General features: G+C 41.7%; 1 protein-coding gene across 2 annotated transcripts in view; it reads left to right on the forward strand.

The window, feature by feature from the left end:
• Positions 1-27,578, forward strand: part of SV2C (synaptic vesicle glycoprotein 2C) — a 280,950-nt gene that overhangs the window by 193,578 nt on the left and 59,794 nt on the right. For both annotated transcript variants that reach the window (XM_012462138.2, XM_012462136.3), the window contains exons 5-8: positions 19,766-19,899; positions 20,381-20,470; positions 26,222-26,332; positions 26,736-26,824. In XM_012462138.2, coding sequence (XP_012317561.1) covers positions 19,766-19,899; positions 20,381-20,470; positions 26,222-26,332; positions 26,736-26,824 — 424 coding nt within the window. The remainder of the gene's footprint in view (positions 1-19,765; positions 19,900-20,380; positions 20,471-26,221; positions 26,333-26,735; positions 26,825-27,578) is intronic.

Below are 27,578 nucleotides of genomic sequence, written 5' to 3' on the forward strand. Positions count from 1 at the left end.
CTGAGTTCAAGTGATTCTCCTGCCTCAGCCTCCCGAGTAGATGAGATTATAGGAGTGTGCCACCACCATGCCCGGCTAATTTTTATATTCCAAATTGGGTGGTTGCACCAGCTAGCAGGCATCTGTTTGTCATTGCTGGACATCAAAGACATAAATATGTGTCAGAAGATTCCTGAAAAATAGAAATAAATGGCAACCACACGGTGATTGGGAGGGTGACATTCCTGCACACACACGACGTGTTTCTTGGTCATCTCTAGAAATAATGTAATAGCAGAAGAGGCTAGACAGCTCATAGTAACAGGTAGGAATGAGTGACTAATGTGGTTATTCTAACTCAGTTTTTAAAATGAACCTGGTGTAGCCCGTGGCATAATAGCTACAAGGGCAAGACTTTACAGATGTGTGGGTACCTGAAAATTTTTGGAAATTTACAATTAATGCATATGTATGAGGGAATCTCTGAACCTATTCTGGTTCAGGAGGCTGCCTGAAAAGAAAGAAAATTTGTTTGTTTGTTTGTTTGTTGAGATGGAGTTTCGCTCTTGTTGCCCAGGCTGTAGTGCAGTAGCGTGATCTCGGCTCACCGCAACCTCTGCCTCCCGGGTTCAAGCGATTCTCCTGCCTCGGCCTTCCTAGAAGCTGTGATTATAGGCATGTGCTACCACGCCCAGGTAATTTTGTATTTTAGTAGAGATAGGGTTTCTCCATGCCGATCAGGCTGGTCTCAAACTCCCGACCTCAGGTGATCCACCTACCTTGGCTTCCCAAAGTGCTGGGATTACAGGAGTGAGCCACCGTGCCTGGCCAACAAAAGAAAATTTAATATTAAAAAAAACATATATATGAAGTCCAAATACAATATGATGGTTTGTTTCATTACTTTATGGCCTGTACCTTTCATGCCTTTTTAACTGTGGAGGATATACCAAAATGTAAAGTATTCTTTTGCTTGTTCCATTCTACTTAAGATGATTCAACAGGTTAAATTTTCAGTCTCTGGAATGTAGTGAGATTTAGCAGAGTGTGTATTATAAACAAATATGTAGAATAGGTGATACATGCTGGGAGAGTGATTGTATACCTAACTGTAAATAATACCAAAGAGAAAGGCATTGATTCTGAGCATGGCTGTTGCAAGATACAAGTCAGGAGGAGCTCTAAAAGTGACATTTGATGTGACTCCTGCAGTCTATAAGAATTTTCCTGGCAGACAACAGGGGTGAGGAGGGGACATTCTAGGCAAAAGAAAGAGCCTGAGTTGAGACACAAGGGACGTCACATTGACAGCGGTTGCAAGCAAAAGAAAGTAATGGGATAGGACTGGAAGCTGTGTTTCTCAGTGTGCAGGCCTGCATAAGAACCACCTGGGGTGCTTGTTTGGATCCCAGACAAGCAGATCCCTGGGTCCCAGCCCAGCCCTAAGTGGGACATTTCTAGAATCAGAGGTGGAGAATGCGCATTTTCAACAATATCCCTCTTGTGATTCTTTGCACACAAAAGTGCAGTGGAGAGGATCACTGAGCTGGACTGGGGAGCCCGTGGTTGGAAATGAGTGTGGAGAAGGAGGCTGGGGCAAGGTCGCAAAGGGTTTTGTACCCTAGGCAGCTGTATTTGGAAGGTAGACAGAAGGGAGATAACGTGACAGTGGGCAGATTCTGGGAAAGGTGGGAGGGGGAAGGAAAATACAGCTGCAGTAAAGCAAGTTTATTATTGAGAGGTGAGTTGTGATGGTGGATGGGTGCTGAGAGACAGTGAATGCTGGTGATCCTGGATTCACAGGGCTCGATGAGGGATAAAAACCAAGATTGGAATCCAGGAGGCAGGAGCTGTGAGAGACCCGAAGAGAACACGGATTCCCAGCGTTCTCATTGAGGGTCTTGTGGAAACCAGTGTAGGCCCTTCCCACTGCCTGACTGCAACTTTACTGGGGTAAACTTGTAGGGACATGTGGTAAGTGCCAGGGGCTTTTACTAAGGATGCTGTTTCCCTATTCCTGAGGACTCACGGGAATTTTGAGAACCAACCTCTCATTTTTATGAGACATAAATGCTTTAGGAAATATATGGTTGTTACTTTTGTTGTGGTAATAACCACGTATAAGCTGTGGGTGTTTTCAGAAAGTATTTGATGGAGATTGCTGCACTCTCACCAAAACCCCAGGGGGAACATCACTTCTTTACTCTTTTTGCTATTTTATTGTGTGCCACCTTTACTTGTCAACTTCAGGGTGCATAAAGCTGCTTCTAGGTGCATAAAAAGTATGGGAAACCCCTATAGATTAATTTTATAGCAAAAACTATATTCAAAAGAGCTTATAATTGCATAGCAAAACTAACATAAACTTTCTCCTCCTAGGCACTGTTGACAGTTTGGGCTGGATACTTCTTGTTTGAAGGTGGTGGGGCTGTCCTGTGGATTATAAGATGTTTAGTAGCACCCGTGGCCTCCACCTACGAAATGCCAGTAGTGACCCTTCGTCCCAAGGTCATAACAATCAAAAATGCCTCCAGATATTACCAAATGTCTCCTGGGATATAGTTCTCAGATTTAGCAAATAAAAGTAGAGAACCCTTAGTTACATTTGAATTCCAAATAATTGACAAACAAATTTTTAGTTTTGTCAGTATTCCAAATATTGACAAAGTATGTCCCAAATATTGCATGGGACATATTTCTACTAAGGACGAATTTTTGTCAGATGTAACTGCTGGCCTGTATGTTATCTGATTGCCCTACCTGGGCTGTCAACAAGATTGTTGATGTATGAAACAGGATGTGTGTGAGGTGTCTGGCACATGGTGGGTGCATTATAAATATTCCAGGAATCCGCTGCATGCCTTTGAATCCACTCCACCTGTGTCCCTGCTGGAGTCTGCAGTTGGTACTCAAGCCTGCCTATCCTTCTTTGCCAAAACTGTCATCAGAGTGGGTGTGCTTTTGTGAGGAGACAGGGAGCCCACATGTGAATCTGCAAGTTCTGGGAACGAGCGTTCTGGTCAAAGCTGCTTTTACATCCACCTCTGCTGGAGGGAGCATCAATCTGCCTGTGCTCCAGTGCTTTGTCACTGTGGGCTCCCAGAGTTATTAGATCATTTCTGGTAAGTAGCATTCAAAGAAGTGATAGTGAATGAAAAACTGCTGCATTAGTCCCAGACTGAGTCACTCTGCATTTGATTTTTCTGGCACCATAGCCCTAAAAAAAAAAAAGAAAAACGTTCACCGGGATGCAGCAGGATGAACCATTTCCACATTCGGTTGCAGCTAGGAACTTATGTCTGAGCCAAGATGAATGACCCAAGTAGTCAGCCTTTCCAGAGAGCAGAGGTGAAATTTAACTCTGGGTAGATGCCTGACATTTTGAGACAAAGGAGAAAGGGGTAAGGGATTAAGAGAAATCGCATTTGAATGTCTCCTGCAGGGTCATAAATCTGGATGGGCAAAAGTGAATTGCATCTCTGCCAACAATTTAATTAATTTGGGTTTCTTTTAATCTCTGATTCATACAATCTGAAGGAAGCATGCTTTAAAGCTGTATTGTAGGAAGAGCCTCCTTTGAGTTACATATCAGTATATTAACTCTTGAATGTTTTATTTTTCCAGAAGGAAGTCTAATTTGTGGGAGGGGGAAGCACTAGGTTTGTTCATAAGAAAATGCATTCAGTGCTCTAGGGGAAAGCCCCTTTCCTGTCTGACTGCAGTAAGATGAATTATTAGAAGTGGAATCACAGCCCAGGGGAGGAAAAACAAGAGTAAAGGATTCTGACAGTTCCCAGCAATGCCTGAGAGTGGGCTGGAGATTTGCTTTTGTTTATTCTTGTTGGTGAGCCTTTGTTGATCATCTCCAACTTAAAAAAGTTGCAAGTCTATGGGAAACTGTTTTGAAACAAGGTAATTAAAAAATGCCAGCTATGACACTACAGAATAGTTTGGGGACATATCTAGCTGGGATGTGTATTGTGTTGGGGTGGGATGTGTATTGTGTTGGAGCTTAAACGAGTAGATATGAAGCATTTTATGGCTTTGTGCTACTCAACAGAAAGGTGTCTCATTTTTTAATCTCTCTATTTTTTTTTTTTGAGACAGAGTTTCACTCTGTCACCCAGGCTGGAGTGCAGTGGCGCAAACTCAACTCACTGCAATCTCCGCCTCCCAGGTTCAAGCATTCTCCTGCCTCAGCCTTCCTAATAGCTGGGATTACAGGTGCCTGCCACTGCACCCAGCTAATTTTTATATTTTTAGTAGGGACGTGGTTTCACCATGTTGGCCACGCTGGTCTCAAACTCCCGACCGTAGGTGATTCATCCTCCTTGCCTCCCAAAGTGCTGGGATTACAGGTGTGAGCCATCATGCCTGGACTAATCCCTATAATTTTTTAAAGTTAAATCATCAGTCAAGAAGAGATGTCAAAAGGGAAAAAAATAAAAATGGAACAATTCCATTTTGTGTCTTCAGTGGTAATTCAAGTAATCATGGTTTTCTATGTTTCTTCCTCCTCAACCCACAGTGAGGGGCTCACCAACTCCTTAACATGAGCTCTGCCAGACGTTAGGGTGCCAAGAACTATATTGGCAAAGGAATATAGATGTGTCTTGATTTTATAACAGGTATATTGTTCCATTTCCAATAACGTGATGAGCTATTATTGGGACTAACTTCTCACCAAAACGAAAAAAAAAAAAAAAGAATTTAACATGACAAATAGGAGGAAAAAAATCAGTGAGTATATAGATGATTTGAACAACACAGTCAATAAACTTGACCTAATAGACGTATGTAGAGTGTCCATTCTTTTGGAGCACACATGGAACGTTTATAAAAATAGACCACATACTGTACTATAAAGCAAGCTCCAGTGTATTTCAAAAAAACCACCAAGGATGTGCTCTTATCACAGTAAAGTTAAGCTAAGAAATCAGCATTTTGAAAATTAGGAAACATAATAAATATGTTTCTAAAAAGTCACTTTTGAATATACTAGATAAACTCTTTGATGCTATAGGAATCCAAATAATTACTTATTTAATTACTGAGTAATTAAATAAATATTTGTTGAGTGACTACTCTTTGCTAAGTATTGTGCTAAAGATAAATAAGAAATGATCCCTGCCCTCAAGGAACCGACTTGCAGATACTCACTTTCTAATGTGGTTTTTCTTTATGTCAGGCACCACGCTAAGTGCTGCAGAAATTTTTAGGATGCCAAGATAGCTCAGTAGGAAGAATGAACATCTTTTAGTCTCTGGAAGAATATTCAGAGATATTCCTCTCATACTAAGTTAACAGAAGGCTGACGTTTAGGAGTTCTCTAAGTTGACAAGAGAGCAGGGGAAATAGTAAAGATGCAAAGATGTCACGAAGCAGGTAACTTGACAATGAGCTCTGCCAGCCACTAGGATGGCAGAAAGCGTGTTGACTGCTGAGCACAGTGGCTCACGCCTGTAATTCCAGCACTTTGGGAGGCCAAGGCGGTAGATCACAAGGTCAGGAGTTCGAGACCAGCATGGCCAATATGGTGAAACCCTGTCTCTACTAAAAATACAAAAATTAGCTGGGCCTGGTGACACACTCCTGTAGTCCCAGCTGCTCAGGAGGCTGAGGCAGGAGAATCGGTCAAACGCAGGAGGTGGAGGGTGCAGTGAGCCAAGATCATACCACTGCGATGATCATACCTGGGCGATAGAGCAAGACTCTGTCTCAAAAAAAAAGAGAAAAAACAATAGCAAAGGTAGAAGGAGGGATGTGTGAGGGAGGAGGCTGGAGAAATAGGAAGGAGCCAAGTCTTAGAGGGCCTTTTGGCCCCATGAAAGAATTTGAACTCCACCGTGAAGGGCTAGTGGAGAAACACTGAAAGGTTTTATGCTAGAGAGTGATATGATCAATTTTTATTGTAGAAATATCTCTTGAAGTTACATGAAAGATAGAACAGACAGACTGGAATCTGGGAATTCTATTAAAGAGAAATGAACCAAGTATGGGAGCTCATGCCTATAACCCCAGCACTTTGGGTGACTGAGGCAGAGGGATCGCTTGAGGCCAGGAGTTGGAGACCAGCCTTGACAATATAATGAGACCCCATCCCTACAGAAAATAAAAGAATTAGCCAGGCATGATGGTATAAGCCTGTGGGCCCAGCTACTAAGGAGGCTGAAACAGGAGGATCACTTGAACCCAAGAGTTCCAGGCTGCAGTACACTAGGAAGGCACCACTGCACTACAGTCTGGGCAACAGAGTGAGACCTTGTCTCAAAAAAAGAAGAGAGGTGTCGTATTGAAATTATTTAAAAACAGGGCATTGGCCAGTCAGAAGAAATAAAAGCTAAATCACTGGGGCCCTAAGGCCCCCTGCCAGGCCAGGTGTTACTCCCTTCAGTTGCTGGATCACTGAGAGAGCTGTGACTCGAGGGACCAGGGCAATAACCAGAGTGTGCATACTTCATTTTTCAGCAGTGGGCACAGCCATACAGATCCATACCAACTGTGTACCAGCCCCGTTAGGGTGACCCAGGCAAGGCATGAATAACAAGGGCCTCAACCAGAGGGGTGGAGAGAAAGGAACAGGGTTGGGAGAAACACTCAGAATGGAGTTGCATTTCTCAGTGATTGACTAGACAAAGGGAGGGAGCAGAGTAGAGGCTGACTCCACATGTCTGGTTGGAATGCTATGAGGAGGACTGTCACCACTTGAGCAGGGGTCTTTGGGAAGCATCTGATGGCAGTAAACTTTAGAAACTTGAAATGATCTGAAGGACATTTTCTTGAGGGGACGAGGATAAATTGGATACAAGTAAGAAAACCTAGCTACAGAGCTAATGGTCCAGTCTTCTCCAGAGTCACATTTTCATCCACTGTACTTGGAAAGAGAGTATGAAGTCTTCTTGCTTGAGGAAGAATTTGAACTCCACCCTGAAGGGCAATGAGCTCTGCCAGCCACTAGGACATCAGAAAGTGTGTTGGCACCAGAAATTAGAGCTCCCAGGTCGTTGCAGTTGCATGCATTTCCCCACCCGTTAAAAGGAATTTCTTTGGCATAAATGACAAAACTCTAAGGGTCATTTTGGGCCTGAGTCATGAGCTAAGCAGCTGTTTCAATTGTCAAGTGTTAAATGATTTGTTCTGGATCTGAGACTATAAGGCCAGAAATGGGGCTAGAAAAAAGAAACAGGTTAGAGAGGTCAACAGTTAGCAGAGGTGTACAAGTGTGCCCTTCAGGCATCAGGAACAAAGAGCACCTGGGCTGACCTCTGCTGTCTTAACACTGGAGATATTATAGGCCCCTCTATATCCTACTCCCCCTCTCCCCGGGAGAAAAATCTTTCACCTAACAATGGATTCCACTAGAATTTTTGTATTGTTATCACAAAAATCTTCTATGAATGAACAGAGAGCTTTTGTTGACTGTGAACAAGATCTTCCTGGGGCCATGTGCAAACAGCAAAAAGAAAACTTGATCTGGAAGGGAATGAGAACCAGGCAGTTATTTAAAATATTGTTGGGTTTTGGGGTTTTTTAATGGACAGCTACTCTGAAAAGCAGATAGACTAAGTTGCTAATATATGGAATAAGCACCATTATTTTGCTACAAGTCCTCTACCAACTTTTGGACACTTGTCTCAGAACTAATTGCATTTTATAAGGTGTTTTGTTTTTTGTTTTGAAAGTATTCAATTTCTTGCTGTAGATCTATCTATACTTGAGAGAGACCTTCTTATGGCCTTATCTGGTCAAGACACAAGGTCTTAGAATCAGAGAGAACTTTAGCTCTGGAATGAGTTTTAGAGGCTAGTATTCCAACTTTCTACCCAATGTAAGAATTGCCAATATTTACTTCTGTTTGTTTTTCGGTCTCTTAAGACTGTATATGTTCATAAAATCAGCATAATGGATTTGTTATTATTCATCCACAGACATCAGCTAATATAATAGTTTATATATAAATACAAAACTATACATTTCACTTTAAATAAACATATATGTGAGTAAAATAGAGAAGGAAACTTAATGTGTGCCTATGTGTGCTGTAAGATAATAACATGAATATACACAACGTGTATTATAGACTAATGAGCTTACTTAACATGCATTTATGATATAAGCTTCAGTTGCAATTGATCAAAATTTGACTATCCTACAGGCTCTTGTAGTATAAATTTGCATAAAAATATTTTATAAAATATATATATTTGCATAAAAATATTTTACAAAAAGAATATATATATATATATATATTTTTTTTTTTTTTTTTTTTTTTTGCTGATCTCAAACCCTGGCTTCAAGGGATCTCCCCACCTCAACCTCCTGCATAGCTAGGACTTTAGGCTGATTGATCTATACTATAATAACATTAATACTATATTGTTATCTATATACAAAAGAAAATTCCAAAGGACCTTTGCTTAAAATATAGACACACATATATATACACATGCACATTTCATGCTGTCAGCTTTTGTCAAACTCTCAGACTCATCATTTCTCTCACTGTAGTTTGGGAAGCACCGTGCTTGAGTGAGTCTTACATGCTGGCCCCAGGAACCCTTTCTGAAAAGATCCCCTCATTCACTCTGCATATTTGGAGAACTCACAGAAGATATTCCAGAAAAAGAAAACCCTAAAAAAATAAGCTCATGAATTTGTGAGTTTCATAAGCCACCAGAAAATGTGCTTCTTCGAAAGCACGGTTAGGGTCATAAGTCAAATTCAGGAAGTAGAGGCATAATGTGACTTCCTTCCTCTGCTGGCTGCTTGCTCTGTGCATTCCAAAGGGCAGGACCAGAGCTTGGAAACAGAAATAGAGAAACTTGCAGGAAAGGCCGCTTGTTGCTTGGGTCTGCTCTTAAAGACAGATGATTATGGGAGTTAGTTGGAATTTAACCCCTGGACTTTCCCTGGGATGTATAATTGGCTGTCACTTCCTGAAGGCATGATTATGTGCTGCAGGCAGATCCCTGCCAATTATTTTGATTGTGATTGCTTTGTGCATCTCTATTGGCAATAGTGTTCACAGGATTGCAGTTCAAGGAGAACGGTCGTAGCTTCAGGAATCCAAGATCAGAATATGACTCGTTATAGGTCAAAAGATTAAAGGTCTGTGAATATTGTTCTCTTTTTCACCCAGAGATACCAGGATAGTCTCTGGCAGTTTTTCCTTGGTATCCATAAGTGTGAACTGTATTGTCATTGTTTAGATTTGTCACAACTAGAATTAACATTCGTTTATTCAGAAAAATAAGTATTTAATAGTGGCACAATTATAATTTCTTTTTCCTCTTTCTTTTCCCATCAGGGCCTGTGTCTCAGAAAATGTAAAGGCTTGCAACTCTTTGAAAAGCCTTCTTTTCTCCTTTTTGGACAAAAAGTAATACAAGATGCTCCAAAATTCAAATATTAAAGAAATGTCAAAAGTAAAAATCTCCAGAATGGAGGACTATAATTTTTTTCAAAAAGTAAAAGTCCTCATGAACTTCTATCCCCTACCCTAAGTAACCACTTTAAATAGTTTAGTGCATTTTCCTCCTACTCGTTTTCTAGATGTACTGATATGTTTTATGTATATATATAAATGAAATCACTATTTACAGTTTTTATGAAAGCTTTTTTTCACTGAGAAATGTCACTTGGACATTTTCCATGTCTGTTTAGAAAAATCAACCTCATTCTTTTCCAATAGTTACATGATGTTCCATCGTAAGGCTATCCCATAGTTTATTTAACTATCTCCCCTCCATGTGCCCCCCTTCTCCTACCACTTGGCCTTTTTCTTTTCTTTCTCTCTTTTTTTTTTCTTCTGTTTGCGAATTAAGAAGGAGATGAAAAATCTCTGCCGTTATTAGCAACAGGAACCATCCAGCTGCCTCTCGTTCAATCTTGTGGAGTCCCAGGTGCATGACAACCTGAGTTTCCAGCCAAGGATTAATGTTTTGTGCAGATTACATAGTATTTATATTTTAAACCTATGACATGTTGAGGGGATAAAATTTTACATCTGTAGGAACAAAATCAGAAATTCATCTGATCATTGTCTCCTCATAAACTTGTTAGCCACTTGAAAAAATGGATTTGGGGCCACTTTTCTAAAGAAAATTTTAGTTGGCCAGGTATCTTGTGAGTGAAGAAGACCATAGACAAATCAATACGGGTGATTTACTTCTTAGATTAAAAGTTGATCTTACATATGATATTTAATGTTTTCTTTTAGAACCTTGTATCTGTGTCTTGTACCTAAAATCTGCATTCCTACCAAAAACTATTTCATTAATAGTATCACATAACTGACAAACAAATATAGATCAGCAAAGTAGGTATCAAGTCCCCAGGCAATCGGGGACAGAGCCCAGGCAAGAACATGAAAGCCAGCATTTTTGTATGCGTGTCTCACACTTCTACCTTCGCACCTCCTGTTTCAGACAGTCAGGCAACTGGGGAGGCAGCTGTTTTCTGAGACACAGAGCACATCAACTTAAGACTGGTAAAAAACTTCGATTATTATGCATGACATATAATACTTTTATTAGCACCACACTGATTAGTGCCGTGCTGGAACTGCTTTCTGTAATACTCTAATCGAGGTCCCTCCTTGCATGGAACTTATAAAATTCCTCAGTATGACATTTGAATGAGTATCTTAACAAAGTCCAAAGGACAATTAGAAACATCACTCATAAGAAATATTTTTTTAGACAAAAGGTATGGTGCCAACATAAAAGGTTCATTTAGAAGAATCCATTTTACTAACTGCAGGTAAGTATCCAAAAGCAACAACTCACTTTCCCAGGTGAATGTGGCTTGTTTTCCCATTCCTGTTCTTTATTCCACGCTGCTGTCTCTCCACTTTCTCATTTTGTAGTGTAGGCTTTGTGTAGCACTCAAATTCAAATGTAAACCGTCTTAAAATGGAGCTCAGAAGTGGGTCCTAAGAATTCATGGCTGAGAAGTGATGATGGTCAGTGTTTTACCCCTCCATTCTTGTATCTGTTTTTTAATTATTTTATTTTGTTTTACTTTTTGAGATGGAATCTCACTCTGTCGCCCAGGCTGGAGTGCAGTGGCACGATCTCGGCTCACTGCAACCTCTGACTCCCAGGTTCAAGCAATTCTCCTGCCTCAGCCTCCTGAGTAGCTGGGATTACAGGCATGCACCACCATGCCCAGCTAACTTCTGTAATTTTTGTAGAGACTGGGTTTTGCCATGTTGCACGGGCTGGTCTTGAACTCCTGAGCTCAAGTGATCTGCCTACTTCAGCCTCCCAAAGGTGCTGGAATTACAAGCATGAGCTACCGCACCTGGCCTTTTTTTTTTTTTTTTTTTTTTTTTGAGACAGCATCTCACTCTGTCACCTAGTAGCTGGGACCACAGGTATGCACCACCACGTCTGGCACTGGGATTACAGGTGTGAGGCAACACATATGGCCTTGTCTTTTGACATATCTGCCTTTTTCAATGGACTCTAACCTCCTTCAGAGCAGGGAATCAGTCTCCATATCACAGCATTATGACGGGCACATATAGGCACTAAAGTAGGAATGAATGAACAAAAAGAAAACAAATATATTACAAGGCATTAGGGAAACAAAAATTGAAGTTGTGATGAGATACCACTAGATATCTATAAGAATGGCTAAAATTTAAGAAAAGAAACCTAACAAGTGAAGGGAAAGATGTAAAGCAGCTGGAACTCTCATACACAACTGGTGGGAATTCAAAATGGTACAACCAGTGTGCAGAATATTTTGGCAGTCTGTTATAAAGCTAAACATGAACTTATTATGTAACTCAACCATCCCACTCCTACATATTTACCCAAGAAGAATTGGGGAGTACACAGAAACCTGTATGAAATGTATATAGCAGCTTTATTCATAATCACCCAACACTGGAAACAATCTAAGTGTCCTTCAGCTGGTGAGTGGATAAACTAACTGTGATATATTCACACAATGGAATACTACATCACAATGAAAAATAACAGTTTTCAATTGTTTGTACAACAATTTGCATAAATTTCGACTGTATTAGGCAAAGTATAAGAACCAGATCAAGGCTGGGCATAGTGGCTCATGCCTGTAACCTCAGCATTTTGAGAGGCCAAGGCAAAAGGGTGGCTTGAGCTCTTGCGTTTGAGACCAGTCTGGGCAACATGGTGAAACTCTGTCTCTATAAAAAGTTAGTGGGGCATGGTGGCACTTGTCCATGATCCCAGCTATTTGGGAGGCTGAGGCAGGAGAATCACCTGAGCTTGGGAAGCCACAGCTGCTGTGCTGAGATCCACCACTGCGCTCCAGTCTAGGCGACAGAGGAGGCCCTTTCTTAAAAAAAAAAAAAAAAAAAAAAAACCATATTCAAAAAGCTATGTACAGTATGATTCCATTTATATGATATGATATTCTGGAAAAGACAAAACTATAGGGACAGACAAGAGATCAGTAATCGCCAGGGGTTAGGGCTGGAGGAAGGGTGACTCTAAAGGGGCAGCAGGAGGGAATGTTTTGAGGTGATGGAACTGTTCTGTGTCCTGACAGTGATGGTGGTTACGTGACTCTGCATTTGTCAAGCTCATAGAACTTAAATAAAGTTTTATTCTATGAAGATGCAAACTTAATTTGAAAAAGTGAATCAAACTTGTTTTCATTGTGGATTGAGAAAGAAAGTAATCCAAAGAAAATCTGGGTGTAGTATTGTAGCCTGCATGATTTTGCCCATGATCGTGTACACATAGTGTTTGTTTGTGTGTTTGTGTGTGTGTGTGTGTCTGTCTTCATGAATGTGTGTGTGTGTTCATTCAACGTACATTAAAAGAACACTTCCTATGGATTAGCACTTGCTCAGGAGGTCTTGATGAGTAGGAAAAGCAGGGTTCCTGCTCTCTTGGTGGGAATGAGATGGATAATAAATACGTAAACAATGCATGAATATGACCACTTTAGATAGTGATAACTGCTGTCAAGACAATAAAACAGGCCTACATGATAGAGAGTGGGATTTGGTGTGTGGGCCTCTCTGAGGAGACAGCCTTAAGCTGAATCCTGGAAGGTACAAAGCAGGCAGCCATGCATGCAAATATTCAGGTAGAGCTGTCCAGACCGGGAAAACGTCACATTCAGAGACTCTTAGGAGACAACATTGAAAACCCTCTCACCTCAAAACTCAGAAAGGCAGGCTAAGATGCAACAAACATCCTTTCTCAAGTATGACTGGGCTTCCAGGAAAAAAGGCTTAGCCCTACGATGGGATTAAGCTCTATGTTCAGAGAACTGAAAGCAGGTCGATGGGAATGGCTCAAGCCAGTTAGCGGCCCAGCAGAAGATGAGCTCAGATACATGAAAAGGAAGCAGTTTACATAGGCCTTAGGGGCCATGATAAGACATTTGAGTTTCATTCCAAATGTATTGGGAGCAGTGGGAGGCTTTCAAGTGGCAAAGTGACTTTATTGACATGTTAAAAAGATAACTCTAGCTGCTCTAGGAAGAGTGGACTCTGGAGGACCAAGAGTGACAGGGAGACCAAACAGGAGGCTGTGCTGAAAGTCAGAGGAAGGTCCATGTCGGCTGGAACCCGTGCAGTGCCATGGAGATAGGGGGAAGTGAGTGGCTTTGAGATATATTTTAGAGCTGGAACTTGCTGATGGATTGAACATTGGGGGTTGTGAGGGAAAAGGAAGATGAGGATGAGGTCTCGATTTTTGACGTGTGTATCTGGTGTCTGGCAGTGCTGAAATAGGGAAGGGTGAGAGAGAAACAAGTTTTCCTTGGTAGCATGGCAGGAAATCTCAAGTTCTGTTTTAGACATGGTAACTTTGAGATACCCACTGGGCATCTCTGTGAAGATGTAAGGAGGCAAGTCGAGGTATATTTCTGGAGCTCTTGGAAGAGAAAAGAATGTATTTGAGAGGCAGTGGCATGCAGGTGGCACTTAGAGTCGTGAAGATAGATTAGTCCACCTAGAAATGGCCTGTGGAGAGAGGAGATGACTAATGACCAAGATTTGGAGTGTGCCAGCCTTTGGGAGCCAGTCAGAGGAGCCAGCTAAGGAAACTGGAGGAAATCCGGTGAGGTGGGAATGAAACTAGCACATAGTGATGAGGAAGCCAAGGGAAACAAGTTTGACAAAACACAGTGGGGTGGACAGCTGTACAGAATGATTTAGATAGAGAGTTCGATTAGAGTGAAAACAGAGAAGCAGCCGTTAACTATGACCAAGACTGGTGACCTTGGTTAGCGTCATTTCTGTGGAATCTGGGGACAGAGCCTGTTTGGGGTGAGAATACTGGGGAAAATGTGGAGACTGGCTACAGACCATTCATCTGAGGTTTTACTGTAAAGGGGAACAGAGGGATAGCAGTGCAGCTGGAGGAGCCTGTGGGAGTGGAGGAAGGGCTCCTTCTCAGATGTCACATAGGGATGTGCTGATGGAGTGACCCATCACATAAAGTGAGAGAACATGCTGATGAGGGCTGGAGAGGAGTTCTGTCCTTGAGCGAAAGAGAGAGATGAGCTCCACTGCCCACGTGAGCAGGGTGACCTTAGCTAGGTACATGGACGGCACATCTATTGTAACCAAAGGGAAGACAGAGAGACGGAACAGGGGCAGGTGGATGAATAGACTGAGGGATGAGAAGACAAAATGTATGTAGTTCTCTCTGTTTATTTCCTCTAAGAAATAGGAAGTAAGGTCAAGTGCTAGGAGTGGAGTTGGCTGCTGGAGATTTGAAGAGAAATGGAAAAAGGTATAAAATGGTTTTGGAGACTAGGAAAAAAAGCATATTACAAATAAATGGAGAGAGAAATGAGTGGACAACACACCCTTTAGAGAGAGACACTGCCAGCATGTGTGTGTTCATATGTGTGTGTCGCATGCACACGCAGACACACGCACACACACACAAAGCAATGAGAGAGAGAAGGAGCTGAACAGCAGCAAGTAGGCTAACCTTCAGCTATTGGATGGAAGATTCCACATCTGAAGAAATGATTCTAAGCTGAGCAGGGCTAGACTCTGCATCAGTTAGTTCTCTTCCGGGTTTTGATTGTGGTTTAATTCCTTGAGAGGCTGAAAACCACCCAACTGGAATCATGTTGCAATCAGTCTCTCCACCTGCTGATATGACATTCCAGAGCAGTAAGAGTAAAGAGCAACGTTCCCAAGACCAGCTGTCAAGACAGAGCCTGGTGTCCTTGGAGAGGCTTCTGGAGAAGTCCGAGCAAAAGCAGAGTGCCTGCCCGGCACTGCCCCGGTGACCTCGTGGCCAGTTCCGAAGTGGCCTCACTGCTTTCCCCATCATGAGGGACACAGGAGGCCGGCGGTGGAGGGCCACCACGCGAGGGACCTGCCCGGGAGTAGGAGTATGGGGTCCCCTGGCCCGGAGTGGGCTCGTCCTGCCAGGCCTGGACCAAGCACAGTCGCAGCTTTTGGTGCCAGCAGTTGCAGCCAGGCCTAATTCAGTTTTTCTGGAATTCAGTTGTTCTGACCCAAGTTCAGCCGACAGGTCTTGAGGGCCTGCTGTATTCCCGGTGCTGAGAGCGCAGCGGGGGTCGGAGGAGTGCTGGCCCTGCCAGGAACAGGAGATCCTGGCAGTGTGGCCCAACAAGAAGCAAAGCACAGGGAAGCAGAGACGAGAAACAGCATCTTAGCCCAAGTTCTGGGTCAGTTGGCCCAGGCCAGGTGAAGTAACTTAGCACTTGTAAAGCCCAAAAAACTAAAGCAGTAGAGAATTATCTTATACAGATGGCAAGATATGGACAGCTAAATAAGAAGGCATCAGAACAAGGTTTAATAGAAATCCTTTAAAAAGTAAGCCAACAAATAGAAAAGACAACAGTGAAATTCAATAGAAGAAAAGTAATGGACTCTGATGAAGATGATTATTGAATGAACTAAAAATGTTCATAGACTAAGAACTTAATGGAGCAATTCTAGGACAGAAGTTAAGATCTGATTATTTACTTTGTTTATTGTCTATATACCTTTTAAAAAGTAAACTTGTTATGGCAAAGTAAAAATAAGAAAAGGCAAGGAGCCTGAAGTTTTATAGAGAATGCTACAGTTCTCCAACCTAACTTCTATAACCCAAGTTAGCAGTAGAGCTATAACTGTAAGAAGGGTATTGGTCTCTGTTGCTGCTATAACAAATCACTATCAGCATAGTGGCTTTAAACAACACAAATTTATTATCTGACAGTTCTGGAGATCAAAAGTTTGAATGGGTGTCTCCTTGTGGAGACCCCAGGGCAGATTATGTGTCCTTGTCTTTTCCGGCTTCTATCAGCCATGTGCATTCCCTAGTTTCTCACCCACTCCTCCATCTTCAAAGCCGGCAGTGAAGCATCTTCAAATCTCCCTCCCAACTGACCTCTGCTTCCTTCAACCCATCTCCGTTTCTTAGTCTGACTCTCTGGCCTGCCTCTTTTCCTTCTAGGGACATTTGTATTTACATGGGGCCTAACCATATAATACAAGATAATCTCTTTATCTCAAGATCCTTAACCTAGTAACACTTGCAAAGCCCCTTTGCATGTAAGGTAACATATTCACAGATTAGGATGAGGACATCTTTAGGGGTGAGGGAATATTATTCTACCATAAGAAGCTTCCTGCTCTATCCATTGGAATGACTTTCTCTTTGGTTAAGTAACTTTATCCTATTTGCCTTTGAAAACTTTACCTTCTGAACTAATTGATGTTTCGAGTGAGAAATTCTCGAGGGGAGAAGAAAAGGCACGCACACAATACCTTTAAGGGTAAGCAAGCTTTATCCCACATAAATGGCAATCCAGATATAATAAGCAAATAATATAATAAGCAAATTGATATAACAACCAACTGATATGATACGCAAATTGATATAATAAGCAGATTGATACAAGCAAATTGCAATGGGAAGGGGAGAAGGGAAAAGAAATTTGCATTCACCAGACGGTAGAGGATTCACCGCCAGACTAGGAAGCTAGAGCCTGAGTTCTAGAGTCAGACACTGCATTCACCAGACTGTGGAGGATTCACCAGCAAACCGGGAAGCAACAGCCTGGGCTCCATAGTCGGCCACTCGTCCGTGCACAGACGAGGAGAGGTCTCGTGAAGCTTCGGTGTGGTCTGGGACCCTAACTCCTTTTGTAATGCGTTGTTTGGCATGAGGCACAGTCACAAGGGCCCTTCGAGACTGGGCTCAAGGAATACAGAAGGTCAACTTGTTTTTGTGATTGTCTATTGTTTTTCAATAACTAACATATAGGAATAAATTGAAATAGAGATTTCTCCAAAACAGTGCTGGATGAATGCCTCAGGGGGCTCACACAACCTGTTCCAGGACTTGATGACCGTTGCTTGTGTCCATGTTTAATTGAGTTCAAATTTAGTATTTAACTTTTCCTCCACAATTGATTAGAACAGTGGCACCAGAGGCTAGGCACAGTGGCTCATGCCTGTAATCCCAGCACTTTGAGAGGCCGAGGCGGGTGGATCACTTGAGATCAGAAGTTCGAGACCAGTCTGGTCAACATGGTGAAACCAAAACTAGCCAGGCATGGTGGCAGGCACCTGTGTTCTCAGCTACTCAGGAGACTAAGTCATGAGAATCACTTGAACCCAGTAGGCAAAGGTTACAGCAGTGAGCCGAGATCATGCCACTGCACTCCAGCCTAAACGATAGAGTGAGAATGAGACTCCATCTCAAAAAAAAAAAAAAAAAAAAAAAAGAACAATGGCACCAGAGACCTTCCCTTTTCTTGCCTTCCCTGTTTCTCCCTGTACATTATAAAATGTGCTGTGGCCTGAAATTTAAAACATTGCATTTGCTTAACTCAGCCACCTAAAGCTTTTATTTTTCTTTCAGTCACCTTAAAATAATAAGATTCAGAGCTTTTAAAAAGAAGTTCTTGGCTGAGTGTGGTGGCTCACACATGTAATCCCGGCACTTTGGGAGGCTGAGGCAGGAGGATTATGAGGTCAGGAGTTCCAGACCAGTCTGGCCAACATGGTGAAACCCCATCTGTACTAAAAATACAAAAATTAGCCGGGCATGGTGGTGCATGCCTATAGACCCTGCTACTGGGGAGGCTGAGGCAGGAGAATTGCTTGAACCCAGGAGGTGGAGGTTGCAATGAGCTAGACTGTGCCATTGCACTCCAGCCTGGGTGACAGAGCGAGACTCCATCTCAAAAAAAAAAAAAAAAATCTTTATATGAAGCTCTGAGATCAAATGTGAAGTGAACAAATTGTTCTCTGTTCCATCATAGGGTTTTTTCTGCATTTTGGATATGTGAGAGTTTTGAACTTCTGCTACATAAAACATCATAGCAATCATACACCCTACAGCTTATGAAATAATTAATATGGTAATTCATGTAATCTTCATATATTAAATTCTCAGAAAGATTCTATTAATCTAAGATTAGTATAGCATGTCATTGATGTTTACATCATTCGTCAACAAATTCAGTGTTCAAGAATGAGTGAGCCTGCACACACATGAGGCTGTGTGCAGCTGTAAGATTCTGTCTCACATCCTAGCAGGAAAGACTAATATATAACTTCAGCTCTTGGCCTTGAGGAAGTTACATCACCTGCAGAATCTCCCTTGGCTCCCTGGTAAAGAGAGTAATTATACAGCTCTCCTGGAGATAGGATGTTTACTATCTGATTTTTGTTCACAAAAAGGCATATAAATACCAGCACTGCTATAAATTAAAATTTCACCTTACATGATTCATCTATGCCTTTATAAATCTCCTCTCTATTTTCATTTAGATTTGATATGCCTCATTATTTCTCATTTAGAACCAGCCATTTGAATGAATTTTATATTCATTTGAATGAATATAAAATGGTTTGCTTTCAACCATTTTATATTCATTCAAATATTAGCTTTCTTTTAGTTCTTAAAAGAATTTGTTTGTGCTTAATTTTACCATATAAGCATCCCATTATGCTTAATTTTATAATATATAGAAGTTAAAACGTTCTATTTAGAAATGTAAATTTTCATGAGGTGTATGAGGAGACATGCAACAACCATCAATTCCTAATAATTGTCCTGGTCAGGGTACTGGCAGGAAGCCAATGACACCCTCAAAGTGGCCATGGAAAGGAGTTTAATGAAGGGACTTTCTACGACGGTGTGGGAAGAGTTAAGAGAATGCAATAAGAAATAATAAAGCATTCTTCCAACAGGAGGGAGTGGTGGCCAGACCCTGACAAGAGCTGTGGCTGCTGTGGGAGAAGGCCCAGGAAATGAGAGCACCCACTGCCAGACCTGCAGCCATTCAGGGGGAAGGGAGAAGGGAAGCAAGGGAAATAAATATCCCAGCCCTCCTCCACTCTCTGTTCTCTGGTCTTGCTTCCTTTATTGAGACTTAGCTACAAGCCTGTGGGGAAGGGAGCCGGTTGATGCAGTCCACAGAGGGCCATTCCCTAGCACACAGCAGAGTGGGAAAGAGTGGAGAGTGATCTGGAAGAGCAAACAAAAGATAACTAGCACAGTAGTCTTTCAGAAAAAGCATCTCAAATTAATGTTGGCCTTTGGGGTTTGGTACATGCGTACCTGCACCCCATACTTACACCTTGACCCCTTTGCTTCTAAGCACCTTTCTTCTCAACTCTGTCATTGGGAATCTTAAAGTTGAGCTGGTCACTATGGCTGATGCCCAGATCAGCTCACCGCTCTGTGGATACTAAGACTTGACTAGTAAGTCCATGGCGCGGGCACCCTGGGTGACTTCCCAGGAGGCTGTCTGGGAGGAGCTCTCCCTCACTCTCCCTGTCTTCCTTTTCCAGGGTGGAGCTTCAGCATGGGATCAGCCTACCAGTTTCACAGTTGGCGCGTGTTTGTCATCGTCTGTGCACTCCCCTGTGTCTCCTCCGTGGTGGCCCTCACGTTCATGCCTGAAAGCCCACGATTCTTGTTGGAGGTAACACTTATTATTGCAGTAACTCAACTAGCCCACATCTACTGGAAAAAGTTCCTTGTGAACTCTAGGAAAGCCCATTTGCCTCTTTGGGAGGTACATTTTCCCTTCCTACTATGGAATGAAGGAGGGTTTGGTTTCATGGAGACATGCTTTCAACAACCAGCATGTAAAAAAGCTGCCTCATAGCCAAAAAGCACTCATGTTCCTCCTTAAGCAAATAACTTGGCTCAATGAAGAAAACATGATTTACTGTTTTATAATGAAATTTTACCATCCAGAGATACTATTGCTAGTTATACCCAATTATTTGAACTGCTCATGTATTCAGTGATATCCAAATAGTCTGTATGTTCCAATGGGATGTACCTAGATACATTTGCACAATACTCCATCTGATCTGACTATGCAAGATGGCTATTGGAAAATCAGGGAGGGTAAGTGTGTCACTACTAGAGCTTCACTGTCCACTCTCATTTCTTAGGTTGGAAAACATGATGAAGCTTGGATGATTCTGAAGTTAATTCATGACACCAACATGAGAGCCCGGGGTCAGCCTGAGAAGGTCTTCACGGTGAGTCTGCTCCTCAGAGAATCCTCAACACCAGGGATTGGGACATGTCTTCTGTCAAGGGCAAAATTGTAAATATTTTAGACTTTGCAAGTCATATGGTCTTTGACACAGCTACTCAACTCTGCCATTGTAGTGCAAAAGCAGGCATAGGCAATGTTAAAACAAATGGGATGACTGTGTGTCAATAAATCTTTATTTACAGAGATAGGCAGAGGGCTGTTTTTGGCCCATAGGTTGCCAACCCTTCTTATGCCTATCTAGGAACTCGAGGGCTCTGTGGTTGGTTAGATGATAACACCAACCCAAGAGATGGGGTTAAGGTTGAAAAACTGCATTTACATCACAGACTTATTCTCTGACTCCCAGGCTCGGTACCTGAGGACAAGAGATCCTTGGCGTAGGGACTACCAGCATATTCTCCTTGACCTGCTACAAGAGGAGAGCCAGCCTCTGTGGGGCCCTTTTCTCCACTCGGCCTTTCATTTTTTTCTTTTCTTTCTTTCTTTTTTTTTTTTTTTGATAGAGACTTGCTCTGTTGCCAGTCTGGAGTGCAGTGGCACAATCTCTGCTTACTGCAATCTCCACCTCCTGGGTTTAAGGGATTCTCCTTCCTCAGCCTCCTGAATAGCTGGGATTACAGGCGCACGCCACTACATCCCGCTAATTTTTGTATTTTTAGTAGAGATGGGGTTTCACCATGTTGGCTAGGCTGGTCTCGAACTCCTAACCTCAGGTGATCCACCTGCCTTGGCCTCCCAAAGTGCTGGGATTACAGGTGTGAGCCACCTCGCCCAGCCAGGTCACAACTTTTCAAGTGACATTCTGCCCCCACAAAGGTGAACACTCACAGCAGCCCCATAACCTTTTCTCTAAGATATCAGAGAGACATCTTAGAGATGTCCCCCTCTGTTAAGGCCACCTTGAGGCCTTTAACCTCGGAATACATAGTAAATTGTAAAATTATTTATTAAAAGCAAAAAAAAAAAACCCAGGATCTAGTAAGTAAGAAAACAATTACACTAAGGGTCAAAGCAGTATAACTGAACATAAAACTAACCTCTAGGTTTCCTGATGTATTAGTCCATTTTCACCCTGCTAATAAAGACACACCCAAGACTGGGTAATTTATAAAGGAAAAAGGTTTAATTGACTCACAGTTCAGCATGGCTGGGGAGGCCTCAGGAAACTTCTGATCATGGCAGAAGGGGAAGCAAACATGTCCTTCTTCAAATGGCGGCAACAAGGAGAAATGCCGAGCAAAAGGGAGAAAAACCCCTTGTAAAACCATCGATCTCGTCAGAACTCACTATCATGAGAACAGCAGCATGGGGGTAACTGTCCCCATGATTCAGTTTCCTCCCACTGGGTCCCTCCCACAACACCTGGGAATTATGGGAACTACAATTCAAGCTGAGATCTGGGTGGGGACACAGTCAAACCATATCACCTGACAACCAAAGAAAAGGATAAATTGAATGAATTACATCATTTTCTATATAAAGTAAATGGCATTGTATTTGCTTTTCGGGAAAGGTCAATTTTATCTTGTTCTAATTTGTAAAACGTTTATTAATAGGCCTTATTATAAGGGATATTGAACAATATAATGGACATTATTTTCAATAACACTTTTACATAAAGGCAGATATTTCTCACATGGCCATTTCTTAGGTTAATAATTAATCAGAATTTAGTAAAGGAAGATAGCTATGTAGGAAGCCAGAGAAAGGTAATCCAAGAATGTGGCTTTAGCTTGATATGGCTCGACATGAACATAAAGGTATAAAAGAATCAGAGATATAGTTCCAAAACTATATATGTCATTTTATTATACATGCATGCACATGGACACACATAGGTATAATACACACCCCAGTTTCACATTCTAGAAGCTTCCCATTGTTCTCAGGATAAAGACAAAAACTCTCCCTCTGAACACTAAGGCCCTCCCAGTCTCTTCCCTGCTTTCTAGTTCCTCTCTCTGCAGCTACACTCATCCCTCAGCTCCTCATACTCGCCATTTGACTTACTATGCAGCACTGCCACGCTGCTGCTGTTCCCTCTGCGTGGAACATTCCTCTATCTCTAGTTACAAAGCTGATTCTCCAAGGGGAAAGCCAGTCTAAATTAATTTAAATTGGTTGCATGAAATGTTTTGGAAGGAACAATGGTTTAGAATCTTTCAATATATACAATCATATAATGTTGGAAATGGATGCTCGGTACCACAAAGAAAAATTAGCACTGAAACAAAAGATCTTTCAGCAACGTAATTTTTTACTTCCTGGACTGCAGGAAGGATATTCTCGCTAGCCATCTTGCCACAAGAGTACAATGAATAAAGGAAAACAGACAAATTTATTCCTTACGCATTTGGGGTTTTCTTTACTGCTGTGTCTGATCTCCATTGACTGGAGCCAGACCCCATAATCTAAACTAAAACCCCACTGGCTAACAACTTAAAACTTTTCTAAACAGGTAAAAGCAACGGAGACCTGGGGCATGCCTGTGAGCATGTCCAGCACAGATATCTTGGTTAAAGTGCAAGGACATAGAATGTACTATGTGCCTGTTAGAATAGCATGTCTAACAGCTACCTAGGATAGGGCTTAACAGAGTTATTAGCACACTTATTCTTTAATAAGAAAGGAAACTTTAAAAAGGAACTCTTCTACTTCCCACATATAATTAGACTAAAAATGTTTTGTCTACAATCGGTTGGAGGGACATACAGTAAGATGTAAGTGGGAACCTAAATAAAGTCTTTAGTGGCTTATACATAGTATCAATTACCATTCTTAAAACACATGAAATCACTTCTGATTAAATAGTCCCCTGCTATCTTATTTATTAATTTCATTTTATTTAGGAAATGAATTTTTCATAATGTAAAGATAGACTGCAATTTGGCCTCTACCCAAATTATCACAGATTCTTAATTAGCAGAATTTTCTCTGCAGTGTAATGGAGAAATGAAGATAAATAATAGATATCCTCAATTAAGGCCTGGAAGCCTTTGCTCTCTTCTTTTGAATAGATATACAATAGAAGGAAAAAAATTTAACTTAAACGATCATAAAGCTGGAAGAATCTTGAGACATTATCTAGATATATAATATCAGTTAATCATTCTTCTCAGCCAGATGAAGATAAACCCTCTGTTTACCAAAGACCCTCTGAGAAGGTGTCTCTGTAGGACCTCATTGCCCTACTTACCTGCCTTTTCTTCCAAAAGGGTTGAGTTACCAAGTCCACTAATGGTGATCTGTGTTCATTTTGTTATATGAAGTTTAGAAGAGAATAAGATGGGTACACTCCAAAAGTGACTGATAATTTCCAAGTCATTTATATGTGACATTCAAGGTCGTTACATGATTCTGCCATGACAAATTTATCTTTTTATTTTTAAAATCGATAGTACAGCAAAGTTGCATGCATTTTCCTTAAGTCTCCATTTTTTTTTTTTTTTTTTTTTTTTTTTGAGACAGGGTCTTATTCTGTTGTCCAGGCTGGAGTGCAATGGTGCAATCACAGCCCACTGCAACTTCAGCCTCCCTGGCTCAGGTGATCCTCCTGCCTCAGCCTCCCTAGTAGCTGAGAATACAGGCATTAGCCACCATACCTGACTAATTATTTGTAGATAATTAACAACGAGGGTCTCCCCTATGTTGTCCAGGCTGGTCTCAAACTCCTAGGCTTAAGTGATCCTTCAGCCTCAGCCTCCCAAAGGACTGAAATTACAGATGGGAGTCACCATGCCTGGCCCTCCTAAGGTCTCCTCTGAAGCTCTTCTTAGTGTGCCCTTGCCTTAAATATTGTTTTCCAATACTTCATTTTCAGCTAACTTCCATTTTAACTGTATACACTTAACTGATCTCAGCTATTTACTGCATGTCTCCTAATGCACAAATCTCCTGAGATCCAGTCCTACAGGTTGAAGGGCTTGAGGACATCCTTCTAGATTGCATAGGCCCTTCAAAAATGGCATCTTTGGGCAGCGAGGTGTGGGGGAAAATGGCATCTTTAAAACTGAATTTATCATCTAACAAGTCCTCAAGCCTCATCATTGCCCTAAATTTCATCAGCAGGTACCACCAACACCACCTAAACCCGAAAACTATCCTATTTCTTTATCCTCAGTATAAGAAACCACAATGTTGTATTATTCTACCTCCTAAATATCACTATACCACTGCTGATTTGGTGCAGTCCTCCTTATTCACTGCCCTCTGACTTCCTACTGTCTTTCAGGAATCTCAAACTCTGCAGTTGCCCGGCACACTATTTTCCCTCCTACCTCTGGACGTTTGTTTGCACATGGTATTTCTCTCACTTGGAATGTCCTCCAAGCAGGTTACATGCATGGCAGATAGCATATTTCTCTATAAGCCTGCAGTTTCTGAAGCCTTCTCTCTCACTTCCAGGTTAAATAGGTTGTTCTGAACAGTATTTTCCTCCCATCTTATATAGATCCCCATTAGAATACTTTTTTGTTTTGTATGGTAACTATTTGGAGCCACATGATGGCCTATGTTTGCATCCTACGTGGGTGTCAAACAAACAAATATCAATGAGTGAAAAAGAGGGAGCCTCCCAAAAGTAGTATGTTGGATTAAGACTATCCCATGATGTAAAATAAATAAATAAATAAATAATTGCTACATGGATTATCTTGAGCTGACTGCATTTGATTTGGAATTCCATATTTAACTCAGAGATTGTTTTTGCTAAGTACAGACATCTTTGTTTACCTAGCCAGAAAGAAGCTACTGCCTACTTGGTATAATTTGAAAGATGCTGATGGTCTCCAGGTCACCTCTGTCCAAAACTAGCCTAGGTACCTACCTGTGTTCTGCCACTAGAGTTGCCACTTTAGATGTTGGCAGGATATCCAGAAAAACCTGTTCAAATCTCTGGCAAAGGTAATGTGTTTACATTTCCATGTCCTCTCAGGTTTATTAAAAACAAGTAAATCTCGATCAGCAGGAGAAGGCAGGCCAGGTCCACAAAGGACCCATTCTTCCTTTTTTCTGTTTTCAGAATTCATTTTCTGTGCTTCTCCTCTTTTGTGGTTCTCTTCCTTAGCAAAAAAAGAGGCTAACTTGAGTCTTAGATGCCACTTTTCATGCTGAACCTCTATCATTTATTTCCCTTACATGGCTGAGAAATTCACGTTGATGCTTGCAATCAAAACTCCTTCACTTACTCTTGAATCATGACTACCTGTGGGTATCTGCTGACTAGCCACTGTGCGTTAGGCTGAGGGAGAAGGAAGAAAAGGACTGGAAGTGGTGCTCTGAGAATAAAAGTTTGATGGGACACTTTCAGAACTACAGTTAGGGATCAAATTCATCAAATAAGTAGGTTTCAGAGAAAAATGTGTACACTCAGTTTAGTCCAAGCTAAATAATTCTTAATCCAAAATCTAACCTACCTTGATGTTTTGTCTGCTAATATGTGTCTTTGTAGTAGTGATTCAGGGAGGGCATTTTGATTGAATATGATTCTATTACTACTTGCCGTTCCCCCATTTCTCTGTGGTTTTCCCACTCACTCATTCCTTCTTCAGTTCTTTTAAGTACTGTTTGGATCTGTAATTTATGCCAATGGTCTCATGTATGTATGAAGTGATTACCAAATACTGCCTACTTCTTACTGGAGTCAGTTTTTGCTCCTATAAAAACAAATTGTGAGCCTACTCAGCAACTTCAGAGGAGGTAACTCAGCACTTTGCTCTGTTTCTCTCTACAGGTAAACAAAATAAAAACTCCGAAACAAATAGATGAGCTGATTGAAATTGAAAGTGACACAGGAACATGGTATAGGAGGTGTTTTGTTCGGATCCGCACCGAGCTGTACGGAGTAAGTAACAAGTGCCATGATGACCTGCGTGTCAAATACTGCATTTGAAGTTAGTCAGAAGAGGGGTTTACTGAATCTGTCCTGTGAGTGAGGTTCTTTCCTGTTGGTAATTGCATCCCTCTCGACCAGCATTTAGCCAATACATTACATCTGTGGGAAGGGAAAGTGTTAGACCACGAGTCTTGGCAGTGGCCCAGTGCCTTCAAGTCTTGAGTTACTTTGCCCATTGGCCTCCAGGAAGCCGAAGAATGAAAATTCCGATTGCCTTTAGCTTTTACATTTTAAGGTGAAATGAATTCAACCCAGTGACAACTCAGCTTTTTTTATAATTTGGTGGAAGGGGTCGGGGAGTGGGGTTGACTAAGTAACTGCATGAGAAAACTAACTCTTTAATATTTCACAGATTTGGTTGACATTTATGAGATGTTTCAACTACCCAGTCAGGGATAATACAATAAAGCTTACAATCGTTTGGTTCACGCTGTCCTTTGGGTAAGTGATATTTAAATTCTTGGCGAGCAAAATCGTTCAATGTCTACATTGTAACTCCCAGCCATGCTGCTTTCTTTTCTTATACTGCTTGATGCTGTTAACCTGCTGAAAAAGAAAATTTTTTCAGCTTAGATTTGCTGAGAGTTACGGTTTTCATAAACCAATTATTTTATTTGTTTTGTCATAAAGCCAAGGTAGCAAAACCAATTAATTGTATTTGCAAAATCCAGGAAGAGTCTGGATAATTTGCCCATGACTTCTCCTCTGTCCTCTCCTCCTTTACCCAGCCCCAGCCATACCAGCCTCTCTGCTCTTCCTTGAACATTCTAGAACAGTTAGTTCCCATCTCAGGCCTTTGCAGTGGTCCTCTGTCTGAGTTGCTTTCCTCTCCAGACATCTGTCCGGTTCATTCATTTCTTTACCCTCTTCAAGTCTTCCCTCAGATATCACCTTCTCAGTGATGTCATTCTCTCTTAAAAAATTGCAGCCCTTCCACACTCCATATCCCCTTCTCGGCTCTACTTTACCCCACCGCACTTTCTGCCTTCTAATATGTAAAACACTCCTTTATTCTGAATAAAGAATAAGCTCTGGCTTCCCTCTCTGGAAGCTCCATGAGGCCAGGGGTTTTTAACTGCCTTGTTCAAAGCTGAGTGTGATGCCATCCACCTATATTCCACGCTACTCTGGAAGCTGAGGTGGAGGATTGCTTGACTCCAGGAGTTGGAGGCTGCCGTGTTCTATAATCCCACCT

This window comes from Aotus nancymaae, unplaced genomic scaffold (assembly GCF_030222135.1).
Source record: "Aotus nancymaae isolate 86718 unplaced genomic scaffold, 86718_ANA_hifiasm-v0.15.2.pri h1tg000014l, whole genome shotgun sequence".
In the NCBI taxonomy this organism is placed as follows: domain Eukaryota; kingdom Metazoa; phylum Chordata; class Mammalia; order Primates; family Aotidae; genus Aotus; species Aotus nancymaae.